Source organism: Mirounga leonina, unplaced genomic scaffold, assembly GCF_011800145.1.
Source record: "Mirounga leonina isolate KUSES-001 unplaced genomic scaffold, KU_Mleo_1.0 Mir_115, whole genome shotgun sequence".
NCBI classification, from domain to species: domain Eukaryota; kingdom Metazoa; phylum Chordata; class Mammalia; order Carnivora; family Phocidae; genus Mirounga; species Mirounga leonina.
This window is the reverse complement of record NW_023270268.1, coordinates 50,892,860-50,910,472: the sequence shown is the minus strand read 5'-3', so window position 1 is coordinate 50,910,472 and position 17,613 is coordinate 50,892,860. Positions and strand designations below refer to the sequence as shown.

The 17,613-nt window shown below is 39.7% G+C and overlaps 2 protein-coding genes across 2 annotated transcripts in view; one reads left to right on the top strand and one right to left on the bottom strand.

The window, feature by feature from the left end:
- Window positions 1-17,613, top strand: part of VEPH1 (ventricular zone expressed PH domain containing 1) — a 223,796-nt gene that overhangs the window by 42,772 nt on the left and 163,411 nt on the right. Inside the window, exon 5 of the mRNA XM_034997824.1 lies at window positions 16,280-16,446. Coding sequence (XP_034853715.1) covers window positions 16,280-16,446 — 167 coding nt within the window. The remainder of the gene's footprint in view (window positions 1-16,279; window positions 16,447-17,613) is intronic.
- Window positions 1,614-8,197, bottom strand: PTX3 (pentraxin 3). Its single transcript, XM_034997810.1, has 3 exons — window positions 7,892-8,197; window positions 7,038-7,439; window positions 1,614-3,009 (listed from the first exon to the last, which is right to left on the bottom strand). Exons 1-3 carry the CDS (start codon window positions 8,019-8,021, stop codon window positions 2,396-2,398), a joined length of 1,146 nt encoding a protein of 381 aa, XP_034853701.1. The 5' UTR covers window positions 8,022-8,197; the 3' UTR covers window positions 1,614-2,395.

Below are 17,613 nucleotides of genomic sequence, written 5' to 3'. Positions count from 1 at the left end.
ATATTTTCTAAGTATAGCCTATGAATGTTTTGAGGAAATAAAGTGTGTGTGGTCTTTTCAATTTTTTAAAAAAATTGTTCTACTGGATCAGATTAAGTGGTCAAACAGTAGTGGATTTAAAATGACAGAAGTGTGGTTTTCTTCACGTTAGAGAAGTGCAGAAACAGGCAGCCCAGGACTGGCAAGGCAGCTTCAGAACACGAAGAGACCCAAGCTTCTTCTATATTCCTACACCAAATTTCATGATCTGAGATGGTTGCTGAAACTCCTGCCATCACAAGCGTATTCCAATCAAGTGGAAGGAGGAAGAGAAAGAGAATCACGTTCAGTATTTCAACATCAGTTAGCACTTAGTCATCTGGCCACACACAGCTGCAACTGATGCTGGAAAATATAGATTTCGCTCTGAGTGGGCATACCTACCATTGAAACCGGAATTCTGTTCCTTTGGAAAAGAAGGAAAATAGGTATGAGGAAACAATCAGAAGTCCCTTGAAACACTTATCTGGATTTATTGCTGTAGTAGATGAAGTTTCTACTTTTGTAAGCCAAGAATTACTTGTTTTTCTTCTATTTTCTTCTTCTTTACCCTCAACGTGTAATTCCCATAGAGAAATTTAAAAGACCCTTATGTTTAACTCTGTCAGCATATGAGTTTGCATGTATTTTGTCCTGCATCATGTTGGATCTTTTGAACAGATCTAATTCATGCTGAGATGTGGAAATTGAAAGCATGCCTTACTCTCTGCTTACAATTGGATCCAGTATTTCATCTTCCAGTTAAGCATTCAGGTCATAGAGATAATGGATAAAGAAGGACTTACATATGGCCACTGTGCCCACAATCTTGAATCATGTAATCTCCAAGGGTCCGTGACTGGCCTATGACCTCATAACTGTGAACACTCTTTCTTCTTCTCTAAGAATCAGCCTGATTTTGTGGATCTCACAAATGGGATGAAGCTATACTGATGCCATGACCAAAGATTCCTAGATTCTTGAGATTTTATTGCTAAAGGCACTGAGAGACCAAGTCCCTTCTTTTACTGAGAAGACCCGGAGAAGTTAAGTAACTTGTCTAAGGACACTCGATTAGTTATAAAATGTAGTTTGGTAACTACTCCTGGCCCTATTCTCCAAACCTCACAAACCAGAGATAACCTGTGGTTGTCCAGGCCCTATCTTTAGGTGGACACATTATCCCTGTGGCTCTACCACATTTGCTGCTGACATTCAGAAGCAGCTTTGTGGATGGTCTTCTATTAGCCCTGCATAGCCTTTACAGGAGAACACTAGTGTGGTTGAGAGGTACCTCCCCATCTGCAGGGTGAAGGACCTTGACTGCCCTCTCCTTCAGGCATGAGTAAGAGAATGGGGTATGTTTTAAGGGCAGGAGTCACTGTTTTTCCAGATTCTTAGATCTCCCTAAGGAACAGTCCTCATCATGTATATTTGGGGAACTCTGATAGTTTGATTCTGTGTTACATACGACAGAACATTGTATATGATCATAGAAACATCAAATTGGGACTTAGAGATCAATATTTCCTCAATTCCTTGATTTCTCAGTTGAGAAAACTAAAACCCAGAGAGATGAATTGACTTAGCCAAGATCAAATTTCTTGCTCATGATTTATAGGAAGCGAAAGTTTAAAACAACTCTACAGTTTATTTCTAACAATATTAACTATTACTATTTACACAATAATTAGTATCTGAAAACTAGTTCCTACTTTGAGTGTAGATTTGCTCCAAAACATCTTTTAAATTTATAATTAGATGACATGGGGTAGTTTTATAAAATATTTTATTTACAGTAGAGCTTTACAAAAATAGTCTTAATAAAATTAATACAAAACCATTTTACAATATAACTTATATAACTATCTTCTCAAAAAAGTGACATTCGATTATAACACATAAACTACATTTGCATTTGTTAAGTCACATTGTAGTATAAATATGTTTTATCATCATTTTTTAATAATAAGGTACATACGAATAACAATGAACAATGGACAGCAAATGTTATTTTATTTTTCTTCCAATGTAAAAGTCATCTCTGGCCAAAACAAAATTAACCAAAGTAAAACAATTGTCCTTCTGTTCAACAATAGTCCTTTTTAATTATTTGAGAGTCTATCTGACAAACACACAGCATTAATCTCAAAGCACCATGGCATAAAATCTAGTAACAATATCCGGAAAAGCATTCTCCAATGTTTTCTCTTCAACTGTTTATTCGGTATTTTGCCAAGATAAATACTGATCTCAACTCTCCCCTTCATTAGTCTCAAGTGTTCTTAATATGCACTGAGGTTTTTAGACTGTCCCAACTGGCATATGTTTAAAATGTGAGTTTCTTTCTTTGGCTTCAAGTAGAGTTTCACAACATTTATGAAACATACTGAGCTCCTCCGTGTGGCTGAATCTCTGTGACTCCCCACCCAACAATATTTCCCCGGATGTGACAAGACTCTGCTCCGCCAGTCTCTCTTATCTCTTCATTGCTGAGAACGCGATCCCAGATATTGAAGGCTGTGAGTCTTCCAGAAAAGGCTAGGGTTTCATCAAAGCCACCACCCACACAGCAGCCGTTCTTTTCTTGGCCAATCTGCAGGATTCCTCCCTCGGGAACAATGTGACCTGTGGCCATCTCGACCGTGGTAGCCATCAGCTCACCGTTTACCCACAAGGACGTGCGTCCTCTCTCAGAATTCCAGGTGCTGCACAGATGGGTCCACTTTCCCAGGGAAATCACAGTATTGGCAATCAGTTTGTTCTCCACTCCACCCACCACAAACACTATGGACTGATAGCTGAAGTACAGCTGGATCTCATATGGATTTCTCTTTGTGCCATAGGAAAACAGGATGGTTTTGTTTAATACATCTGTGGCTTTGACCCAAAGGCAGGCACTAAAAGACTCAAGCTTCATTGGTGTCACTGGATGTACGCTTCCAAAAATCTTCTTGGAACGCATTGGGAATAAAATTGCTATTTCACAACCTAGAGGAGCAAGAAAGTGAGAAGGATGTGAGAGAAAATATAAATTCATTCAGAGATGATTCCAGCATTTACGTATTTTAGCATAGGCACTTTAACGACCACAACTGAAAATTATGTGCTGTATCACATTATGACTTGAGGAGCTTCAAGTGTGATCTCGGTAGCACAAAGAAAACGGGAATAAAGAAAGTCAACTGTCAGGCTTACTCAATGAAGTATCTAAGTGAAGGAGGCATGCAGAGTAGCCAAATTGTCCAAACTCAGAAAATAATGGAAACCTATTTTAACCATTACTTTCCCTCACAAGTAGTTTATTTTCTGTCACTACTTTTTTATATATATAAAAATGTTGAATCACTACGCGTTAACTTCAAACAATGACGCTGTTAATTTCCAAGAACTTAGAGCCAGACTTGTTTCCCTCTTCTTGACTTCACCAAACTTCCAGAATAAAAAACAAACCAACCAGCCTATAAAATTCAATGGACCTAGCTCACCCATTTACCCATTATCAACATACGTTTTTAAATGAAACTCTAGGACAGTCATATTGTTGCTGTCCACAGAATTATAATTTGTCTCTTTGTCACTCACATTGAGGATCTATTGTATATTTGATTTTATGCTTTTTCAGTCTCTGAAACCGTAGTGAATATTCAAGAAAATATGCTCAGCACTGATAAATGGTCCTCAAATATTTAGGAAAGACTGATAACTGTTTCTATAATTTTAAATGAACTGATTTCCTGTTTAAATAAACCCAGCATATATTTGTTAGCTTTGCAAAGTTTGTAGAAAACTACCTTTGAAAGGCAACAATGTATAATAATGATGACTGACTCTTATTGAGTATTCACTGTGTACCAGATATTATTCTCATCACTGTATCATTTTATTCCTACTTATCAACCCTAAGAGATAGTCTTAATATTCCCATTCTACAGATGAGAGAACTGAGGCATAGAGCACTAAGTAACTTGGTTCTGCTTGCTAGCTGGTAAGTGGTAAAACTGAGGGTTTGAACTTGGGCACTGTGGCTGCGGAGGCCACACCCTTAACTAAAACACTGCATTGCCTCTTAATGGGAAAAGAACCCCTCGATTTGGCTAGGAGAGATGGAATTCAGTTTGTTTTACTATTAGCAAGCATGCAGTTTTTGATGAGCCCCATAATTTCTCCAGGCTTTCCTGTTATCTATAAAAGCCCCTTCCATTCTCCTTCTAATAGTCTATGAGTCTGTAAGCAGGAAGTATGTAGTACTCCAGAAGAACTGTGTAGACCAAGGCTATTCTCAAAAACTCTTATTCTGTCCACATGCTTATAATTACTATTTAGGCAGCAATAGAAAACCTTTAAGGAAGAGTGAACTCTTCCAAGGGGCCTGGTGGAGAACATATTTCCGCTAAAGAGCACTTAGAAGGAGACATTCAGACACCAGGGTGGGCACATAGTAAACTCCTACCTCAGTTCATCTCCAGGTCACATGTTTGGTCAGGGAGCTAGAGATGCTGAAATGAAGACCTTCTAGGTGTCTCTGGGAAATGTGCTAAAACCTTTCATAGGTGAGCTCTCCTTTGTGATAACTTCATATGTTTATAAGAGACCAGAAAAAGAATTAAAAAAAAAAAAATCTAAATGAGGGCTAGGTATTCACTTTATAACAAATTAAAGATTTATCATAAAATAGCTCTGACAAGCAAGCTTCCAGAGCCTTTAACGACTAACTGGTGAATATACGAACTTGCAGGCACCAAGCATCCATGCAGTGTGTTAAACTAAGCTAAATGCCTGCAAGTGATTGAGGGCTAGGCTCTGTCCTAAAAAATTAAACAGATGTGGACCTAGAAATAGTCGAAGAAATACTGAGATTCAGGAAATCGTATAAAAGTAACTACAATACCAAAGCACAAATTGGTCCTGTCACATTTTGGTATTCACTTTTTCACTGAATCATTTGAATTTTTGAAGACTTTTAAGATTCATTCTTAATGACGCATTCTTGTTTCAAATGAAATTGGTAGATACATTTTTTTTTTCCTAGTTGTGTTAATTAAATCAAACAAAGATCACGGAACAAAAGATCACCATATGCACGACCATTTGAGATAGTCTCTGAATGTCCCAGTAAAGTAGTGTTCCAGAGGGGGCCTACTGCAGTTCAATGAACTGACTTCCTGTTTAAATAAACCCAGGCAGTCAGGACTGCATTCCGAAGCATTCTTTGATTGCCTCTCAGAGACCCAGCTTCCCCTGCAGGCTACACTGGCTATGTGAATTCATGGAGTTGGAATTTTCGTGTTCACAGGTTTTTTTGTGGCTTTTTTGGTGGGGACCAGTGATTGAGGCTCTTGATATCTCTTTAAAATGTCAGAAATGTCAGAAACTCTCTCATGAAATGGCTTTTAACTAATAGGTTTTTCTGATTATATTATCAAAGACCAAACAAAATTAAAACCAGGTTCTTAGGAGGCTGACAACAGAATAATTAGGAATCCCTTAGGAACCAAGCTGGCAGGAAACCAAGAAAGGAGAAATCAAACCATGTGGATAAAATATATATATATATAATAAGAAATTAACATTTTAGAACTCAGAAATACATCCCTCTCTGCTCTAACCAGTATACAGAGGTGAAAGTGAAAATTAGCGTTAATCCTTCACTTTTGGGGGTACACTATATGTACTATCATTTCTCATGGTTTGCCAAAGACAAGACAATTTCATCCATTAAAATAGCCACAGAATTATAATTTGTCTCTTTGTCACTCACATTGAGGATCTATTGTATATTTGATTTTATGCTTTTTCAGTCTCTGAAACCGTAGTGAATAGTCAAGAAAATATGCTCAGCACTGATAAACAGTCTTCAAATATTTAGGAAAGGCTGATACTCCGGTATGGTTTCTGTAATTTTAAATGAAACATGCTCTCACACATGCTTATGATTCTTCCTCCTACCCCAAGAGATGATTTGCTTTATTGTAAATATAAAGAGGGATGGCACTGTTTGTAATGTTTTCTGTTCATGAGATTCTCAGGAACAGTGTAAGTTATATTTTCTAACTAAGTCACTGATTTTCTAATATAACCCACAAAAGATTTTTGCACTACTGCCTCTTAGAAATTTTGATTTATAAAGGAGGGTTATTTGGCTCCAAACCGTCTCATTTCGTTTAACTGTCTTTCAAATGTATTATTCAAATGTGTTCTTTCAAATGTGTTATTTCGGGCCCATGTGTGTTTGGGGATTCATTCATGTCACAGGGGACTTCAACAAGTTGTATCTGGCTTGAACCGCCTCTCTCCTGTTTGGTCTTGGACCCCCTAAATCCCTGGGGAGGGGGGTTACCAATTTTCTTCTACATCAGACCATTTCACTGTGGATCCCGCCCAGCAGGTTTATCCCAAGCCTCACATACTCAGAGCTCCCCTCTAGCGGGCTAATTCCACAGACCCCAGGGCCTGGGGGACCCCTCAGGAATTCCACTAAGCCTTCAGGAGATGAGGTTCGGTCTCCAGTCTCCAGCCAGAACCAGCGGGGATGAGGGGCCGGCCCAGGGATAGGAACGTGTCCCTGAAAATTAGGCTGGGCTCTGAAATAGCGCGGGGAACCAGAGCTCCCCTAAAGAGAGAGACAGGCTAAAATTCGAAGAAGTGGAAATCCCTAACGGAGGGAAGCCGGGCAGCTAGAGAGGCCACGGTTATCACCGGCCAACAGAGCTCCCGCACCGCCTGGTCGGATCAGGTGTCAGTCAGGGGCCCCTGATGTCTATTTTCAAGGCTGTGATGTTTATGTCTGTAGCTCTCTTCCGGGCTCCTCGGGGCTGGAGAATACCTTTTAAAGCCACTTTTTGCGCCTTGTATGGTGTGTGTGTGAGCCCTGTTAGCGTCCATGGAGAAACAGAGGCGTGTGTGTCTCCAATGAAGCTGCCCCTAGAGGGCTGCCACCAGGCTTCCCGCCACGCGCGTTCCGAGGACAAAGACGCGGGGGGGGGGGGGGCGGGGGCCGCTCCGCCCGGCGTCCTTACCTGCGGGCAGCCAGCGCCCGGCAGCCCAGCCCTGCACGGCGCGGAGGTCGGCTCGCGTCCGCCGCAGCTCCTCGAGGACGGCGCCCAGGGCGCGCCCCGCCTCCTCCGGGCGCGGCGTCCCGGCGCTCTCCAAGCGCGCCAGCCTGCGGCCTGCGTCGCGGCTCGCCTGCAGCAGCTCGTCCAGCGCCCGGGCCAGCCGGGCCTCCGCGGGCCCGGGCGCCGCGCACGGCCTCCCCAGGCTGCCCGCCAGGCGGCCCAGCTCCGCCCGCAGCCTCTGCAGCTCGCCCCGCAGGACGTCGTCGGTGGCCTGCAGCAGCATGCCCTCTCTCATCTGCGAGTCCTCCAGCATGATGAAGAGCTTGTCCCACTCGGTGTGCTCCCGACGGCAGTCACACGGCGTGGCTAGAGCGAGGGACACACACGTTACTGATCCGCCCAGGCCTTCCTTGGGTGCGCTTTGTACAAAGGTGACCTCCCTCGGTGGTCCCAAGTTCCTGCCTATCCCCAGCACCCCCTTCCCTTTAAGGACACCTCGGAAAAACAGCGTGTGAGTATCTCGACAATGACAGGAACCGTTCATGCAGATATATATTACGTGGAACTCTGTGAAATTGCCGTTCGTGAGGCTCGAAACAGGCAAATATCGGCGATTTCATGCGGTTCAAGCCGTTATGTATCTGTGACAGAAATAACTTTTTGAAACCTCCCCCTTTCCTAAAGTGCTTCGTTCTTTTGCAAAACAAACTATGATGTTTAGCACATTTCCTTGGCTACAAAGTGTATGTATAATATTTGGACCCAAGGAGGTGCATGTGTAGTTAGGGTTAGCAGGGAAACAGTTAAAAAGAACTTACGGTCCTCCGTGGGATGGAGTCCATTGTCTATTTCGTTGTCCAAATTCACATACATGAGTTCATAATCATCTGAGGTCTCCGCCGACACCGCAGACCAGAGAGCGCAAAACAGAATCACAGGGAGATGCATTGCTGGAGAAAGACAAAGTTCTTTCTTCTGCCACCTCCCACAGCTGGCCCGAGGGGACGAGGCGAGACGAGCTCAAGTGAGCGGTGTTTGAGCAGAGGAGAGTGAGAGTGAGAGAGGCAAGAGCCCAGAGCCCTTAATAAATGCTGGGGGAAGCCTGAATGGAGATGAATGAGTAATGCCGGTGGCACTGCGGTAACGGGAGTTCCCCTAAATTTGGAGGGGAGGGGGCTGGGTGGGAGGGTGAGGGAAACGTGAACGTTGCACAATAATAGACCGCAAAGTTTTACGCTGCAGTCAGATTAATTGGAGGAGGGTCAGAGGGGAAAGAGGTGGGGAAACTGGGCTAAGACTGTCCCCCTGAGGATTAGCTGTTGTAACTTGAATTGGTAGCACTGAGGGATGAAAGGGAGGGCAGGGGAGGTAGGGGGAGAAATAAGTCAGCAGGCGTAGAGGCATGGAAGCAAGATCATGGTTGCAGCATTTTGTGTGGTGCCTTTACAAGTTACACAGTCCTTTATGTATAGAAAACTTGCCCCACTTTTCCTTTGTACACAGTTTTAGAGGTCTAAGTTGTGAAAGTTACTCCCCTGATTCCAAAATAAACCAACTTAGAGTAAGAATTTTGATTGCTCTAGAAGCCAAGTCCATTCCTAGTTATTCCATCTTTAATCCTTCTGGAGTTGCAACTATACTTTTATAAACACACATTTTTAAAATGACAGACAACAAAGCAAAACTGGTAAGTCTAAATTAAGAAATTGCTAGGGGAGAGGAATAAGCTGATTTTAGGAATGTTTCCTTTCATAAACTGGTATTATGTGGAAATTGCATTATTTCACTAGGTGTAGAGTCAAAGATTATGTTTTTAAAGTAAATTTAGGGATTTTTGCTTCCTTCAAAACTCGTCTGCACAAAACACCTAGAAATGCATACATTATAATAATAACCTTAAATGTACAAATGAACTACCAATAAAGTAGGGAAGTATCCAGGGGCCAACGTAGAGGGGGGAACCAAAACCAAACTTGTAAGCCTGAGAGCTGATGCTAGGGCTCCCCTGGAGGGACATAGAGGGAGGTAAGGGTTACCAGTTCTGTAACAACCAAGTGTTAATGACCATGTGGGAGCAAAGCTTAGGCCTGATTAGGAGTTGGAAGTAAGAGCCTCACCTAAAGCCAGACCCTCAGAGAGTTACATATTGCATTTCAGTGGATATAGCCCCACCCTCTCTCCTAACACAAATAAATGAGAAGTAAGCATGTCTCTCTTTGACTGAACTCTGCAGGGTCCCTAAGTTTGTGATGATGGGTCCGCCCTCACACACATGTTCAATATTCAAATGTATACTACCTGCCACAGTAAAAACAAATTCACAATAAAAATACTTAAACGTATGAGGAAACAACCCACTACAAATGAGAATCAGCAGATACAAAAAAAGGATTAGGTACCCCTCTCCCGAGAACTTCATATATTTAAAGTACCAGCTAGGAGCTAGAAAATAAGTGTGTTTAAAATTATTTTAGACCCACAAGGAGTTGGAAACATGAACAGAGAAAAAGACATTGTCAAAAGAAAAAGACTAGGCAGATTTTTTTAAGGAACATATGTAACTTGTACAAATAAAAAAAATTATTTGAAATTTTTAAAACCTCAAGGAATGGGTTAAATGGCAAATAGGCAAAGATGAAGAGAATATTAAAGAACTGGAAGAAGGATCTGAGAAAATCATCCAAAATGTACTCTTTAAGTTCAGTACAGTATTCTCAAGTCCTTTCATTGTTCAGGAAGATGATAGAGAAATTAATTTTGCTTCGTTAGTTCCAGAATGTTTATCTTTTTAAAGACAGCCATGAAAACCAAAAGGAAATAGAATGTTCAAATAGAAGAAATAGAATTAAACAAACAAACCTTTTTCAATAGAAAGCAATAAAGAAGGGGAAACAAACATAGACAAAGCAAGATGAATACAAAACACAACACAATGTAAAGATAGATCCAAATATACCAATAATCATCATAACTATTAATAAAGCAAACTTTCCAGTTAAGAAACATAAGATGTCAAGTAGGAATATTTTTAAAATCCCAGCTATAGGTCACTTACAAGAGCCACACATAAAACATAAAAATCTAGAAATGTCTAAAGTAAAAAACTTGAAAAGAGCAGGGAGAGAATATACCAAACACGTGCAATTCAAAAAAGCTAGGATAGCTATAGTTGTATCAGTTGGAAATAACTTTAAGGGAAAAGAGGATAAAATATGATAAACACTTTATTTAGAATTATTTAGTAACAGTTTCAAATTCAAATTCAAAAAGAAAAAGAAAAAAACTGCTGAAGGGTACAAAAACTTAAACTACATAAATTTTGAAATAATGAAATATATGGAGCATTATCCAGAAAGTTTGATAAGCAAGTTCTACCAAACATTCAAGGAACATATAAACCTCACCTTTTTTTTTTTTTTTTTTTTAAGATTTTATTTACTTGACAGAGAGAGACACAGGGGGAGAGGGAACACAAGCAGGGGGAGTGGGAGAGGGAGAAGCAGGCTTCCCGCGGAGCAGGGAGCCCTATGCGGGGCTCGATCCCAGGACCCCGGGATCATGACCTGAGCCGAAGGCAGACGGTTAACGACTGAGCCACCCAGGCACCCCTAAACCTCATCTTATACAAACTGCTTCTGAGAATAAAGTGTGCAGGAATGTGCTAAATACTTTCTATATGTGTAGTAACTATGATACTAAAAAGAGACAAGGACAGTACAAGAAAAGAAGGCCAACCTCACTCAAGAACATAGATGCAAAAGCTCTAAATAAAATATTAGCCAAACAAACTTAGTAATATATGCATAAAAATACATTATAACCAAGTTGAGTTTATTCCAAGACCGCAAGATTGGTTAAAGATTAGAATTATCTTTTAACTTACTACATTAACAATTTAAAGGAGAAATCATCATGTCAATGGATGCAGAAAATCATTTAATAAAATGCAACATTTATGTCCAAACTAGGAAACAGAAACTTAAACTAATAAAACAGAAATACCAAAATTGATAGAAATCTATATATACATAATGATGAGTCCTTAGAAACTTACTTCTTAAAAATAGGAGAAACAAAAGGATACCTTGGACACTGGTTCTGTTCATTGAAGTATTGGAGGTTCTAGCTAGTAAAGTAGGACAAAAAAAAAGAAGCATAAGATATAAGAACAGAAAAAAAGAAACAAAGCTATCATCAATTATTATGAGTTGATTACCTATATACAGAAAATCTAAGAGACTCTGAAGACAGATTGTTAATAAGAGAATTGAGCAAGTTTTGCTGGCTGAAAGATCAACATAAACATCAGTTGCTTTCTTAATACCAGCAGACAATTGATAATACATTTTTATAGTTTCTATTTACAATAGCAACAACAAAAATGAGATACCTAGGAATCAATTTAATTAAGAGATACATAAGACACAGCTAATATCGATGGACATCTTGGCTCTTCCATAGTTTGGCTATTGTGGACATTGCTGCTATAAACATTGGGGTGCATGTACCCCTTTGGATCCCTACATTTGTATCTTTGGGGTAAATACCCAGTAGTGCAATTGCTGGGTCGTATGGTAGCTCTATGGATAAAGAAGATGTGGTATATATATACAATGGAATATTATGCAACCATCAAAAGGAATGAAATCTTGCCATTTGCAATGACGTGGATGGAACTGGAGGGTATTATGCTGAGCGAAATAAGTCAATCAGAGAAAGACATGTATCATATGATCTCACTGATATATGAGGAATTCTTAATCTCAGGAAACAAACTGAGGGTTGCTGGAGTGGTGGAGGGTGGGAGGCGTGGGTGGCTGGGTGATAGACATTGGGTAGGGTATGTGCTATGGTGAGTGCTGTGAATTGTGTAAGATAGTTGAATCACAGACCTGTACCTCTGAAACAAATAATACATTATATGTTAAAAAAAAAAAAAAAGGTAGTAGGAAGGGAAAAATGAAGGGGGGGAAATTGGAGGGGGAGACGAACCATGAGAGACTATGGACTCTGAGAAAGGGGGGTGAGGGGATGGGTTAGCCTGGTGATGGGTATTAAAGAGGGCATGTATTGAATGGAGCACTGGGTGTTATATGCAAACAATGAATCATGGAACACTACATCAAAAACTAATGATGTAATGTATGGTGATTAACATAACACAATAAAATAAAAAAAATAGGATTAACTGAAAAAAAACCACAGCTAATATCACAAAACGTTATTGAAAAACATTTTTTAAAACCCTGCATAGATGGAAGGACATATGTTTTTGGATGGGAAGACTCAATTTCACAAAGATGTCAATTATCCCAAATTAGTCTGTACATTCAGTATGGGGGGGAAAATAACCTCGTTTTTCAAGGAAGTTGACAAACTAATGGTAAAATTTATATAAAGGGGGGTGCCTGGGTGGCTCAGTCGTTACGCGTCTGCCTTCGGCTCAGGTCATGATCCCAGGGTCCTGGGATCGAACCCTGCATTGGGCTCCCTGCTCAGTGGGAGGCCTGCTTCTCCCTCTCCCGCTCCCCCTGCTTGTGTTCCCTCTCTCACTGTGTCTCTCTCTGTCATATAAATAAATAAAATCTTTAAAAAAAATTTATATAAAGGAACCAAGAGGAATTTGAAGTTGGAGATAATTTGCCCCATGAGATATCATGATTTATTATAAAGTTATTATAATTAACAAAATGTATAATTGGTAAAGGTATGATAAATATCCAGAAACAGACCCAGACATATGAGAAACCTTATACGTGAAAAAGGTATTAAAAAATCAGAAGGCAAGCAACTGACAACTTGATAAATGCTAGGACAATTGTTTATATACACACAAAAAATCCTCATGTACGAAAGTAAATTCCAGATGGATTAAAGACAAATATGAAAAACAAAACCATAATGCTTTTAGGAGAAAATTTTTCTCCTAAGGGTAGAGAAAGGGTAGAGAAAGCTATCTCAATGACAAAAAATTATAAACTATAAAGAAATTTTAAAAATCAACTATATTGACATTGCAACTTTAGACGTGATTAAAAAAAACTAGTGTCTAGAATAAATAAATAGCTTCTACAAATCAAGAAGAAAATACAAACATCCCAATTGAAAATAGGCAAAGGATACAAATGGTCAAATCGTGGAAGGGGAAATGACCTGTAAATATATTAAAAGGGCGCTTAACTGCACAAGCAGTTAAGGAAATGAAGATGAAAACAACAACAACAAAAATGAGATACCATGCCACACTCCACCAGACTGGCAATAACCGATGTCTGTCAAAACCAAATGTTGGCAAAGATAGGAGCAACAGAAACACTCATGCTGCTGGTGGGTGTGTAGATCATTATAATCATGATGGTAGGCAGAATAATGCCCCCCAAATGTTCACGTCTTCATCCCCACAACCCGTGGACATGTTATGTTTCATTGCATTGAAAATGCAATTAAGGTTGCTACATATAATATGGAGATAATCCTAGATGATACACATGGGCCCAGTGTATTCACAAGGGTTCTTTAAAAGTGGAAGAGAGAGTCAGAAGGGAGAATCAGAGGAAGAGATATGATGATAGCAGCAGAGTCAGAGAGGTGCTCGCTCTGTTGCTGACTTTGAAGATGGAGGAAGGGAACTCCAAGGAATGATGATGGTCTCTAGAAACTAGAAAAGTCAAGGAAACCAATTCCCTTCTGCAACCTCCCAGAAGAAGCTCTGCCCTTCCAATGCCTGGATTTTAGCCCAGTGAGACTCACAGAAGACTTCTGAACTATAGAAATATAAGGTGAGAAGTTGTGTTATTTTGGGCCACTAAGTTTTTGGTAATTTCTTACAGCAGCTATAGAAAACTAATATAACCACACTGCAAAGAAAATTTTGGAAGATCTAGAAACTTAACTCCCAGGGACATAGCCTCTGCTTTGCTACTTAATTATGTGGTCCAGGGACCATCAGCAACACCTGAGAGCTTGTTAGAAATGCAGAATCTCAAGCCCTGCTTAATCAATATCTATGGTTTAACAAGATACCCGGGTGATTTCTAAGCACACTAAGCTCAGAGGCAGTACCCTAGGGAAGATCTCCCATTTATGAACAAAGAAATAAGTATAAAAATTGCAGCACTATTGGTAAAAAGCATCATCATCATCATCATCATCATCATCATCATCATCATCATGGTAATGTCTTTCAACCATAGAGTATATGAATAAATTGTTGCCTATTTATACAATAGAATACCATATAGCTGTGAGAATAAGTGAAGGAGAGCTTCTTGGAGCTAAAACTTCAGGGCAATGTTGAATGTAAAAAAATTAAATGTTGCAAAGAGATTTGTACAGTATGAGTACTATTGATACAAAATTTTAATGCATGCAAAACAACACTATAAAATGTTTGTTGGTAGATACACATGCAAGCAAAATGTAAAAACATTCATGAAGATGATGGAATACCAACTTTAGGATGGTGGTTGCCCTTGGGGAGAAAAGGAAATGAATGAGTGGGATAGGAAGCGATTTTGGCACGAGGTTGTTTTGACAAAGCTGGCTGGTGGGCACAACCCTATTCTTTATATTATTGCCTCATTTGTCTAATGGTTTCAAATATTCCATAATTTAAAAAAATATTAGTTTACAAATGGAATTTATAGGATTTCTCTTTTTTCTCTGAATTTATAGGATTTCTACATCAAAGTGTCTTCATCAGTTTCTAACTTAGAAAAAAATTTTTACACATTTATTTTTGCATCATTTGACCGAAATTCAGGTCAGCTGAAAATGACTAATCTGGAGTCTTTCCCTTCAAGGCTCTCAGGGTGTTTAATGAGTATTGTACCAAAAGCCTTACACCAGTTTCCTGTCTTCAATTCCAAAGAGAGTGTTATTAATCATGAAATTCTTTAGAGATTGATCAGTATGTCTACATAATTAAATTCTAGGATCTCTTGTACCTTGTACAGACTGGCTGGGCATTACATTTAAAATTCCTGATTTTTAAGGAAAAGCTCTTGGTTAAAAGAGACAGAAAACAAACAAAATAAAGCAATGTGTTGTGTATGGACACAACATTTAAAAAAAAAAAACAAACCCTGAATATTTCTAATACTTTGCACTCTATGGGCATATGACCAAAATCTGCTGGAGACTAATTCTATGAACCGCATGTGGGAAAAGCAATTCTCATTATTTATCATCATCCGTATACATTTAATTTGATCCAGAATCACCCTTCTATTAATTTTAGTCACTGATATTCTGAAAATGATAGCCTTTCGTCCTATTCTCATATCTAAATGTCCTTTATATATGGACATCTCCCTTCTGTTTGAGAAAGGTCTATATATGTGTAATCACTGCTGCCTATTTGATTCCTTCTGTGTCTTTCTTCTATATACAAAGCCAAATTTAAAGTAAATAGACACCAAAAAAAATTTTCTTCAAGAAATCCCTAGAAACCAATTCTCCTGGGACATTTAAGTACTTGAGAGGATTTTAAGAAAAAATCCATACTAAAGTGATAAGCAGATGTTTCCCATATGTTGTTTGCAGATAAGTCCCTGTAGCTTATGCAATATCTTTTTTTTGAGATTTTGCCATTTTAAATCCAGTTGTCCATACATGTCTTTGAGGCAAATCATGTGTGACAAACAAGCTGAGTCTAAACTTCTGTTGAAATAGTACAGAAATTGGAGATTTAAATTTGCATTGCTACTTTTCTAACTATTCATAAAAATAAGGCAGCGTTGCCATATGTCAGTTGTCTAAATCATGCCTCTGTATCTCTCAGGAACGTGAATACATTCCTCTGCACTTTTTTCAGTTCAGGTTCATCCTTATGGCACTGCTTAGTTTTCATTTAAACAGCATCCAAATGTTGTTTCTCGTCAGGAATTCTTTATCAAAATTGTTTCCTTCTTAAGGGTGTGATCTGGTTACTGTCAAATTTTCCTCTTTCCCCATGTTGCATTACTCCGGAAAACTTTTTCATTAGATAATAAATAAATAAATAAAATATTCCCTTTTACGGAATCCATTTAAGTCATGCTTTAGTGATTTTTCAGAATAAGATGCTGTGTTATTTTTAGCGGAGGACTTGGCCATCACTCCACACTATTTAATGAATAAGCGCAAAGATTATTGCGTTGATAATAAATGTGTTTCTACTGCCTGTGAGCTAATACTCATCATTCCCGGTATTGTTCCCTCAACAGGCAACGCCATGTTGTTGAGGGTGTTGCCCGCTGTGTATGAAAAGCAGCCTCAGCCAATCAACAGACACCTGACAGAACTCCTGGCCTTGATGTCTCAGCTAGAACAACCAGAACAGTACCATCTTCTCCGGCTTTTGCATGTAGCTGTGAAGAGAAAGCAACCAGAGGTAAAAAGCAAAAGCACATCACATATTTGATGGTCCACACAACCGGGCATGTTTCTGGGTATGAGGATGGGATGTATGCTCCAGATTTCCTCCCTCCTGCGCCCAACACACCCATCTTTAAATGAAAGCCCTCATTCACTTTTTCTAGAACCGTGAAAGTGAGGAGGTGATGGCAAAGGTTGGGTACTGTGTTATGGTTTCCCAGAGAAACAGAACCAATAGGACACATATATCATGAGCAACTGGAATTGGCTTATGCAACTATGAGACTGAGGAGTCCTGCCATACACCATTTGTACGCTGAGGACCCAAGAGAATGAGTGGTGTAGTTCCAGTCTGTGTCCAAAGGCCTGAGGAGCGGGAGAATCAATGGTGTGATCATTGGGCCAAGTCTGAAAGCTTCAGAACCAGATGGCTGATGGTGTAAGTCGCAGTCCAAGGGCAGGAGAGGACCAATGTCCCAGCTCAACCCAACCCCTCATATTCAGGCCCTCAGCAGTTTCAAGGAAGCCCAACCATATTGGGAAGGGCAATCTGCTTTACTCATTCTACCAATTTAAATGCCAGTCTCCTCTGGAAACACTCTCACAAACACACACAGAATAATGTTCAAGCAAATGTGTGGGCACTCGATGACCCAGTGAAGTTGACACATAAAATTAACCATAACAGGCACAGTACTAAAAACAGAACAAAGGTAAAACCTGTCACTATGGCAGAAAAGCTTGAATTGAAGTTAAGTGTGGCCATGCAGTCCCAGGAATCTGTGGTTTCTCAGAGAGGGCCAAAGAAATGACCTGCACATGGGGAAGTCAGCCTGGAGTGAGAGCAAACAAAGGCTCGTTTTCTAGATAGCAAGTTAGTTGTTGGTTTTTTGGAATCAAATACAAAATTGTAATAATTAGGATGATTGTGATGATCAGTCACAGAATACCCAACCCATGCTGGTTTAAATGATAAAAGGAATTTATTAGCTAATGGAATGGGGAAAAATACCTTCTGATGAGGTGGTTGATCCAGGAGTCAAATAATACAAACAGAATAGTTTTCCTATTCTCTATTTCTCAGATTTGATTTCTGATTTTTGGCTTCCATTTTCAGCAGGCTTTCTCCTTGTGGATTCCGTACAGGTCCAAGGGGCTCTCTAGGCACTATGCTTCTACCTCC